Genomic DNA, 11,210 nt, shown 5'->3' on the forward strand with positions numbered 1-11,210 from the left:
ACTCTGGCACTTGCTACATCTGTTTGTAAACTGTTATGTGCTGCTGGAAACAACAACTGTACCACTATGCCCACAAAACATTCAAGTGCGGGCACCCAACACGAAAGCAGCAAGGTGGAGAGAGGAGCCAGATCGCACGATTCTGTATCCACAAAAATAAAAGCAAACAATTGTAACAAAACAGCTATCATGCTGAAGTATGAGCAGGTGTACCGTCACTAAGAGCAAAATTTTTGCGTGCCATACTGAGAAAGTCCAATTAAGCCAATTCACTCTGTCTAGCAGCAAGGCCCACAAGACTACCGCTAGACCCCGCTGAAGAACAGCAAAAGTCCCAAGAGAAAAAGGGGCTCACTGCAATAGTGACGGTTGCAGATGGAACTCATTAAAGCGCCCACGGCAGTGCATACCTTCTTGTCTGCTTTGGGCGTGGCTGTCTTCTTCCGCTTGGCCTGGCCCTTGGCCCCAGGGGATGGACCGGCGGACTTTCCTGAAAAAACAATGACTGGTTCTAACTGGCTCCCCACTTATTTACATGCGTATGAAAACCCAAGCTTTAGGGAAGGCAACTTCCAATGGGGGGACAAAACACAGAGTGCTTTAAAATAGTGGACTGCAGCTAGCTCACCACAGGGAGCCATTCTACTGCATCACCCAGATTCTACTACAGTACATGGCCTCTGCTTACGTGCCCTTATATTCTACGCTCCCCCTGCCTGTGATCGGCTACTCGATTTTTCAAAACTGTGCTTCACAAATCCTACAGCCACCACAAAAAGGAAGAGGACGGGTGTAACGTTAAAGAGGCAGGATGAGAGCACAATGGCTCAGAAAACAAATACGAGTCACTGACATCGGTTATTGGCAGGCAATGTGATGTGAAGAAAAGTAAGCGATGGTCCTTAAGGGTAACAGAGTGAATTCCAAGCAAAGAAAAATGCAGACTTTCGTCCAGCAGTGTGGTCACAGGTGGATGATGATGATACTCAACTCTTTGCTGCTGCCTTCTTGGCGGCTGGCAGGGGCTTCTTGTTGTCAAATGGCTGGAGCAGGAAACTAAGGATGCGCTCCGTGCACTCCTCGACCGTTCCGCCCTTCTCCAAGTCCAACACGCCAAGCACCTCCCGCTGGGCAGCCTTCTTCAGCCTGCAGTCATTCATTGTTTAACCCACAGAGTCATCTGCGCTTTGCTCACTAAACACCACCTCTTAAATGCTCCTACAATTTTGTAGGAACTGCACCCAAAAACTACCCCCATTTCATCTCTTCAAACAGCATTCAAGCAAAGAGGCCAGGCCGAGCATGTGCACTTACTTCGACACCATCTTCTGTCTCTTGACATACTCGGCAGAGTCCTTGTCAAAGGGGAACCCACTGAACTTGCGCAGGTTCTTCTTAATCTCGGACGGCTGCACAAAACAACGGACTTTGTTTACAAACCATGGAAGGCAAGAACAAAAGTACACATGAAAGCAAACCATTTCTTTGGACCAGGGGTTTTAAAGACTGGGTTCTTCAGAAAACTTGAGTTCTCTGCAATGGCTTTTGGCTTACCTGAGCATTTAAATCCATATAAATGTCGCAAACCCCAGCTTTCCTTCACCCAGCCTATTTAGGGACTGGTCACACACTGCATATGCTGACAGCAGACTGTCATTACACTTCCAGTCATTATTAATTGAACTGGAACATTTTTCAGAGACGCTCTGCAACTGCCCGACCTTTTTTCGTGCGGATCTGCATGGCAGGCAGGAAAATAAGGGCACCAAGACATCTGAGGTTCCCGCTACCTTTTGAAAGCTGTTGTGAGTTCCACAAGGGGGAAAAAAAAGGAAATGAGAATCCATGCTCAGGACCAATATCATTCAGTAGTTTCGCATGGCACTAATAGTCACAATGCACCTCGAAAGGCACAGTAATGGCCGATTACTCTTCGCCCGCGGCCCGCGCATCACGTGTTTGTGCGTCACCAATTCGAGAAGCGTGCTGTCGGCCCCCGGAATGGACAACCAAGGAAATTAAAGTGCCTCTCCCCTCACGGGAATTAGCAGCGGCCCGCGAAGATGCGCGCACCAGCTCTGGCAACCACCACCCTTGCCAGTATTTCGGCTGCTGCATTTCACTGAGTGGCGTTGAGCTGGCACACTGTTTTGACAAGCTGCACTGGGTTCCCTAGGTACTGTGACAAAGCAATCGACTCGGGCTAGCAAGACGACCCAGGCCATTGAGGAATTGGACAAAGGGACGCACCTGCACCATTCAATCGCAGTCATGGGTTGGGAGGAAAAACCAGTTTGACCAGCGTTGCCAAACGCTTTAAAATAAACTGGCAACAGTGGTACACCCAGTGCGTCGTCTGCTATTTTGGTCCGTCACGTCCGCTTGAAGTCATCGGATTGCAGGCCAGTTTTTAGTGGCGCATGAACACGTGATGTGCGGGCAAACGGACCGTCGTGTGAATCGGCCATAAGGGGCATTAACGCAGGATAATGTTCATGCACACGGACAGTTCACCTCTTGTTTGACGCCTGAAGTGCATGAACTCAAAGCTCAAGCGTGGTACGCAGCATAATGAAACTTTCTCATTGGCAGGACCCAGAAGACAGTTGAAATGAAGGTACACGATGAATGCAGAGCTTCTGCACCAAACAGACAGCTGTAGCACATTACCTCCTACATTGAATCAACGCTCTCCAACCAACAACTCAGGCAAGCACTACACTAGTTAGTAGCACAGTGAAATCTTGTTAATTCAAACTTCATTAATATAAATTTAGGGTTTTGAAACCATATGACCTGACCCAACTATGCTCTACTGAAGTCTTTGTATAAGTTATGGGCCCACTGAATGCTGGCCGCCTCTTCACTTTTGAAGGCAAAGAGGAGGCCTTCCGCCATGCTCAGGCTTTAGAACACAAGATATTAGCTGTTGCCTTTGAGAAAAAAAAAAAAAAAGAAGAGATGACAGTCAGGCTTTTAAAAGGAACAAAATGGAGCAGCCTCAATACCTTACTTTTTTCTGATTGCAGAGTAGTTTTTCGAAATGCGTTGGTGGCCCTGCACAATCTGAATTAATGAGCATTTTTCTGCAACCAGAGGCTTTCAACCTTCTAAGCCTCGAGTAGCCCCTTGTGCCTTGGCTTCTATCCCTTCTTGCCTAACTTGGATGCAAAACAGGGCATGGAGATGCACAGCCCCTAAAAAAGTGGCCAAGTTCAATCACTAACGACCGGTCGTTTAGCGGAACAGGTTTAGGTTTGGTTTGGCTTATGGGGGTTTATTGTTCCAAAGCGACCCAGGCTATGCGAGGCGCCGTAGTAAAGGGCTCCAGAAATTTCAACCACCTGGGGTTCTTTAGTGTGCACTGACATTGCACAGCACACGGGCCTCCAAAATTTCGCCTCCATTGAAATTCGACCGCGCTGCAGCCGAGATCGAACCCGCGTCTTTTAGTTTAGCAGCTGAGCCCCATAACCACCGAGCCACCGTGACTACTAATAGCATTTGAAGTATGATTACTCCCAAAATGAAGTGGGCTAAAAGTCAGGGGTTGAGGCAGATGCCCGGGGAACCCAATAGTTCTGCAGAACCCGACTAGGGAAACCCTGCTGTGTACCATCCTGCAGTGGCAGGCATGAATGCACCTGGGAGCAGGAAAAACAGCAACTCACTGCCCCTGGGCGTCCGAAGAGGAGCCGGTGGAGGACCTTGAGGCTGTCGGAGCGCTCGCGGCTGATGTTGTGCTCGATGCGGGGACACTCGCCCAGAGGCGTGCCCTTCCCCTGCTCAGGCGGGGGCCGCTCACGGGTCGCCGTGCGGAAACTCACGTCCAGACGTTCTACCTTCTTCCGCTGCCGAGCACCCGACAACTCCAGGGGCTGGTCCAGCAGGCCCACTACGCACACACCAAGGGTCACACATTGATCACTAATGGCACCTTCATTGCAGAACTGTAAAAAGACTGTGCAATTTACTACCAAGAATACAGCACAATAAAATTTGGGAGGTTTAAATAGATGTGAATGTCAGAGAAAGCTAACACTTTTGTTAGTCCCCCCCCCCGTCTTCAGGATAGGCCTCTTATAAACACACTGCACTCACGCCTTGGCTCCTCATCCTCGCCACTCTCCTCGGCAGAGTCACCATCTTCCTGCTTGTCCTCCGGTGGCGCCTTCTCCTCTGGCACCTGCATGTGACACAAAAAAGCAAGGAGGGGGCACTAAGTGCACAGCACTCGCCACCAGTGGCAGCTTGCTAGGGCAGCCATCGCATCTGGTCTTTACTTCAAGCTGGTGCCTGTACCCAGTGTTCTCACGCATACCGGCTCATGAGATGGTTATCGCAGCAGTTCGAGAAAACACTGCAACCAGTTTAATGAGCATCATATGCGTCAAAAAAAGACCTGTACCCACATACCGCCACAAATAAAAAAAAACAAATTTAGATGACATAACACAAATACAGTACAGCACTTTTGGTGAACAGCAAGGCTAGTTTCTGGAACACTGCAGCGACTGAAGGTCTACTCCATATCCATGACAGGTTACTAGAAAACAATGCAACCTTGGTGGCCCACAATCTGTTTTCAGAACACCACTTCAACAGAGGCTCGCTAATGCATTCACCTTTCTTTTTTGTAGTGTGTGCCTCACACACACACACACACAAGAAAAGTCAATCTGCAGATGCACTTTCAACACAAGTCCCTCAGCACTGACTTTGACAAGGCACTGGCAACCTCCATAAAAATTTGGAGGCTCACTAGCAATTCACTCATTTTTCACACAAAAATCTCACAGAGCAAAGTCAACTAGATTATCGTCTATGAACTTTACACACATCAAATCTGAGCGTCTTCGTGCACAAAGATATTAAAGAGCTTGTTGCTTTTTCTCACAGTCAGAATAAAGTATACCTCTGCGAGAGAGAGAGGCGAGAAAAAAAAATCATCACTATTAATAAACAAGCAAGGACCCAAGAATACCAAAGCAGAGTTATCTATGTGGTCCAGTACCTGCATTTTCATGTGTTTTATTAGCAAACATAGCTTCTAACGTAGTTTAACTTTAAAAACTAACAACCACAACTGGCTCAAAACTGCAGCAAGCGAGTTAGTTAATAACTTGATGCAGTGCTCGATGAGTTGTGCTAACACCCCCTGCAGCTGGCCTGTCTGCACCACAGATGTGTTAATTAGTTCGTTAGTTAGCTGGCACATAAGGGTTATTATTATTAGGCCCCATGGTCACCAGCTGAGTTTGCCAGAGTGCCCATTGCGGCTCTTCACAGTTGAAACCAAAATATCTACACGAAAATGCCCAGCGTCCACACCACTTTGGAAAGATAGTGCTTCCTGCTACCAGAACATCAATGGTTCATGAAGAAACAGTGCAGCTCTCTTTGATCATGGCGACACATGTCGGAAAATGGGATTAACTAAAGCTCAGGAAATATTGTGGACACACAAGAACTATGCACAAGCGCACAACACCAAGAGGATTTGCGGGGTTACAGTAAGGCACTCTGAAAACCGAGTCCCCGAGAAGAAGGGCCACGAATGACCTTCCATTTCATGAATACTCCCATAAAGTGCGAACACATCTGTGAAAGGTCAAATATGTAAGGACATAGAAGACATTCTAATAGCAAGCCTGTCAGAGCATAAATAACAAAGTGCACAGTTATCTGACATTAATGAATGCAGACCACAGCACCTGGAGTGGCTACCAGACCAAAAGAATTTCTGAAACTGCTTTCTTTTTACAACTTATGCACCACAAGTACAAAGAATTGGTACTTAAAACATAGCAAGTGCTGTAATATGCGTAGAACTTCACGGAATGAGCACAGGGGCGAAGTTTGGATTCAAATGTACTTGCAGTTTCTAATATTAAGGTTTTCTTGGAGTCAGCTTGCCATTGCAACACGCACTTGAAATCAATAGTTCATTAATTTACATCCTATACATTGCTTCTGTGGTTGCATAGTGTGTAACCAAACTTGCAATTGCAGAGAAAATGAAACAGCACCCCCGGGCACAGGTACACTGTAATACTGCCTAAACACAGCGATGATGTACATCAAAAATGCAGTGCCTGTTAGGAGAAGCAGGGAACCATGCAACACGTTACTGATATGCTACACAGACTTCAAATGGCACCATGAAACACCAGGAGGGTTTGATGAAATTTGGTTTACAGTTTATGGGGATTTAACGACACAAAGCGACTCAAGCTATGCGGGACGCCATAGTGAAGGGCTCCAGAAATTTCGACCAACACCTGGGGTTCTTTAACGTGCACTGACATCGCATAGTACATGGGCCTCTAGAATTTCGCATCCATCAAAATTCGACTGCAGCAGGCGGGATCGAACCTGTGTCTTCTGATAAAAAGTACATGCATGTCTCGTTGCAAAAAAAAAGTATATGCACAGACTTACGAACTCTTGATATTAATATGTATCACTTTTCTTTCGCCATGTCATTCCTACAGCAGCCGCATGACTCCAGTGCTAACACTTTTCAAATGAAATTCTATGATAACCAGTAGTGACAATCTTATCCTGACATGGCTCCATGCAGTTTTAAAAATCGTAGCACCTCAGGCCACAATGACAGCATTGGACTGATTTCCTTGAGCAAAAGTATTCACCTACAGTGCACCAGGAATGTCTCCAAAAGCACACAGAGCTGTTTTTTACAGCACGGAATTCAACACCTTCAACTATGACAGAACGATGCAGTGTTTTCTATTTAGCTACCAGACAGCGCAAGCATTCACGCCCAGACGAGAGAACCACGAGGAGGAGACTCTGCTCAAACTGACAACAGCACGTCCGCAAAAACACTGCACGCACGCACATTGGCAAGGCTAATAGACACGGCAGAACTCCAACCACTTTGGGGCATATTTGTACTTCACTGGACGAGAATACCATCTCAATCGCCGTCTAAGGAATAAATGCAAACTTGGCGAGGGCCACGGCAAGGCAAGTACAACTCGTCAGTACTGTTTTCATTCACGTCAGTTTTGAGCAACGGTTGCGTTTCTTTCGATTAATGGATTCTGGCGTATTGTGCGGATTTTGAACTGCGAGAGCAGGTCGCCTCGGGCTCGCGGTAAACTGTGCACAGCCTTGAATAAACGCCAAAGACAGTACACGAGTGCTTCAGGGGACCTCTGTAACGAATTCGCGCCTCAACCGTGTCACCATAGCGGCAGGGCTTTATAAACACAAATAACCTTGCGAAAAACATGCTGGCCTACATGCCCTAAGCATGGCAGCGTAAGCACACAGTTACATGTCCAAAGACGCTGAGCTGTAAAAACAAAGCAAAGATTCGGATTATAGAATTTTTTTTTTCTGCGACACGTGGTAGCAGCGTAACCTTTTTTTTCTCTTGCCGGCGACGCAGGCAGCATGTGATGCAACGATTTCCACTCAAGACAGGACAGCAAACACACGAAGACCCGAAGCCTGCCGTCTCGGCCTGCCGTCGCACCAGCGAGACGTCCACGCAAGATAGACGAGTCGCAAACATAGAGGACGCGCCGACAACACAATCGCGGAAGTCCGCTCTACCTGCATCACGCCGACAAACGGGCGCCAATGGCAGCACGTATTTTCTCAGCCTCCGCAGTGCTGCTGGCAACGGCCGGAATCACTTGGCGAACGCTCGCAACTCTTCGACACAGCGGCTGAGATTTCAATCTGAACGGGGAAGCCTGCACAACTTGCTGCGGGCAAGCGCACGACGGGGAGGCAACGCAGCGACTGTGCGCTTAGGCCTAAGGGACCTATCCGCGCGCCCGTTTTGCCATTGTTTTTAACGGGATCTAGTCCTAACACGGTCCGCGAAAAGTGCGCTGCCGGCCGGACGGATTGCCCTCCGCAGCGCTGTCAGTGAGTCTCGCAATACTATTCGTGCTCCATGCTCGGGATCCGCGGGGCATGCACGCACCACAGCGCTTTCCACTCACATTTTTCACGTTGTTTTCAACCGGCACGCTCTCCGACTCCGACATCACGGCTGCACCCCGAACCTGAACTTGCGTTCAAAATGGCGGGTAAACGAGTTCGCCGCGAATTCAACCAATCGCAGAGCCGCGCAAACAACTCCTGCCAAAAGTGGACTGAAATTACTCGCTTATTGTCAACACATTTTCGTTAAAACAGTTTTTAAGATTGCTCACGGGGTTTTTAAAATTGAATTCTCGTCTTTTCGTTTCTAACGCTGTGATGTGATGGAAATATAGAGTCTAGCGCTAAATTTGAAACAGCAAACGAGGACCTATAATTTGTTCACGCTTGTAGCTCGGACATGCTTTTATGTACAAGACCCTTCACACATTCAGAGAGATTCAGAAAACATCTTTAATCTAGCACGAAGTCCTGTGTTAAGAATCCGGGGTAATTCTTCCTGGTTTGGAGAGGCCGCAGCAGTAGAGTGCCACTCAGCATAAAGACGAACCGCTGTGCCAGTTGGGCTGGTACTACGTGGCTGACAGCCTGACACCATAGAGTTTCTTACTACTAGAGGGAAAGCTGGCGCCCGCCTATGGGAGTTTGCATGGAGCTTCCTCGAGACCACTTGAGCCACCATGGGCTCTTTAAGCATCATGGGGCGGAGAGCTACCGACTGCAGAACCACAACTTTTTGCCAAAAAATAATGAAAAAACAAACGTTGTTCGATAATCAAGAATGCACTAACATTCAATACCCTCTCTATAAATTGCAACAAACGAGCAGAGAAGCATGTAAATGTAAAGTTTGCCCAAAATAAGCGATGGCTTGCCCTCCTATTGGCCAAGTATTGCAGGCCACAAAAGCCAATATTTCGTGCTTAACATGCGCATTTTTAATAAGAAATATGTTCTCAAAAGAAACTTTGTCGCTTTAACACTTTAATAGGTTTTTTTAATGGCACTTCGGAAACCAAAAACCTTTTATTGGCGTCGTGTGCTGTTGCGTTTACGCTGTTATGGCTTTTGTGCACTACGTTCGCGCCAAAGTCGTCTGCGCCGTGGACGGAACGGGACATCTCAGTAACGCCACTCTGTGCTCCTGAAAAAAAAAAAAACGACTGTCCCGCACCAAGTAGCTCATCGCCCCATGATGCTTTGAGCGCCCATGGTGGCTGAGGTGCAGCGCCGCCAGCTTTCCCTCTAGTTAACAGTAAGAAACTCTGCCTGACACAGAACAGAATTAGCGGTAACAGGACCCAGAAAAGAAGCGGAGTGCTTCGGTACCAGCATAAAAGTAAAAAACTAAAGGACATACATAGCGCTACCAAACTGCTCTCAACCGAACACCGAACCGAATCTGTGCGCATGCGCATATATCATCCTCAACTGCCACACAGTAAAGATAGTGCAGCTATTTCCTCGCATTTTCCCCTAATTTTCGCCTTTGAGGCCTTTGACTGACAACGAGCGAAGAACAGGCAAATTCAAGTTCTTCTTCGGTGTTAAAAACAAAATGTTCGCTTAGCATTTTATTAAACAAAAAGGCATTTTGACACTGCGCTTCTAAGCCATTCTTTAAAGACTGTGTGAATATAAGGCATCACCACAAGATTTTTTTGCTCCTTTCCAGCGGGCTTTGCGGGTCTTGCATGACGTGTTGCCAAAGTTTTGTCATTGACGGCGTGACGTATTGCCAAAGTGACGTCTTGCGTGTTGCCAAAGTTTCGCCATCGGCGAGCAGGGCAAGAAAGTGTATACCAATAAATTTTTTGAAGTTCGCACAGTAATATTTCCGTACCCGCAATATGTAGGTCAGATAATTTTGCATACACTAGCAGTTAAGTTTGTATAGAACCCAGTGTATAGAGCACAGTATAAAACACAGCTTATTTATTTTATAAGATAAACACCTCCAAAGCTTGGAAGAAAGCTGGATGTGCGCCAAGGGCGCGAAATTTAAATACTAATGAAATTGAAAAGTAAATAGAAATTTCCTCTCAAAATGTTCAGGGATGTGTTTGAAAAATGTTTTAAGTTACACAACCAAAGTTCCCGAAATCAACAGCGCCAGTGCATAAAAAAATGTCTCATTATAGTGGCTGTACCCACTGCACCAGCAATAGTATGCAATATGTTTTTTAATGCTTATGACTATACATATAGTGCATAGCATCTGCACAGAACATGAATACTATGGTCAACAATAATGTCCAATAATATCGGACAAAAGTTTTGAATGTTGGAAAATTGTAAGGTACTGTTATGGAAATATTGAAGGTAATGGTCCATTCTGCCGATGTGTAGCAAAGACTTTCTTTTTAAAGTTTTTCAATCGCTCGCATCGAGCATTTAGGACTGCCATATTAAAAAACAATGTGGAACACTTTTGACGATAGCAAAAACGTTAACGGCAAAAAAAAATGCAAGTTTTCCGACGGGAGATCTGTGGATATGTTGGTTGCAATAGCGAAATCTTACAATACATAAAAACATAGTGTTCATATTGTCTTTCCTGTTAAAAAAAAGGATTCCAAGAGAATGCAAGCGTTTTCAGGGGGCGGCAGAAAGTTAGGTGAGCGGATGAGATTAAGAAGTTTGCGGGAATACGGTGTATGCAGCTGGCAATTAAAGGACCGTGTTAATTGGAGAGACATGGGAGAGGCCTTTGCCCTGCAGTGGGCGCAGTCAGGCTGATGATGATGACGTTGGGTATCCCATTGCACGATCTTATCCGAAATTGCTCTATTTTCACCGGAACTTGTTTTTTTTTTTCGTAAGATAGGAAAGATTAAAAAAAAAACGCAACACAGGTGTCGCCACCGCCATCAGATTTGCGGCGCGTGGGTTGCGCTGTCCTTTCCTCTAAGCTCCCCTCTACGGCCTACGATAAACAAAAATATATGGCGAGAGTTTCAGCCTGTCAAAGGGAATGATTGTGAAACACTGGCCGCAAAGGGGAGTGGCTAAGTCACCGTGCATGCGCGCAGTAAGTGTACCGCTGGCATATGTGCAGCCTGTGTCAAAAGTTTCCAGACCAAGGGGTTTACTCCCAAGGCCGACAGTGGGGTTCTTGCTGCAATCATGCAAGTCGTCTGCTCTGGAGGGGTGAGAAAGAGGGTTCTTCTCGCCACCAAGCGTTTTAGAACGCGTTTTAGAGAGCGAGCCACACAGCATGCACCAGAAAAAAGAAAAAAAATTGCAGGGGACACCTAAGCTCCGCCCTAAGGGGATGAAGTGATAGG

The 11,210-nt window shown here is 46.7% G+C and overlaps 1 protein-coding gene across 2 annotated transcripts in view; it reads right to left on the reverse strand.

Moving 5' to 3' along the window:
• The window catches only part of LOC144107969 (uncharacterized), a 29,624-nt gene extending 21,535 nt beyond the window's left edge, over positions 1-8,089 (reverse strand). For both annotated transcript variants that reach the window (XR_013309446.1, XM_077641226.1), the window contains exons 1-6: positions 7,983-8,089; positions 4,102-4,186; positions 3,672-3,895; positions 1,315-1,409; positions 992-1,146; positions 411-490 (exon numbers count right to left, since the gene is read on the reverse strand). Coding sequence is in view for 1 of the 2 variants with exons in the window: in XM_077641226.1 (XP_077497352.1) it covers positions 411-490; positions 992-1,146; positions 1,315-1,409; positions 3,672-3,895; positions 4,102-4,186; positions 7,983-8,027 (684 nt within the window). In the remaining variant the exon portion in view is untranslated. The remainder of the gene's footprint in view (positions 1-410; positions 491-991; positions 1,147-1,314; positions 1,410-3,671; positions 3,896-4,101; positions 4,187-7,982) is intronic.
• Positions 8,090-11,210: the final 3,121 nt, after the last annotated feature.

This window comes from Amblyomma americanum, chromosome 10 (genome assembly GCF_052857255.1).
Source record: "Amblyomma americanum isolate KBUSLIRL-KWMA chromosome 10, ASM5285725v1, whole genome shotgun sequence".
NCBI classification, from domain to species: Eukaryota; Metazoa; Arthropoda; class Arachnida; order Ixodida; family Ixodidae; genus Amblyomma; species Amblyomma americanum.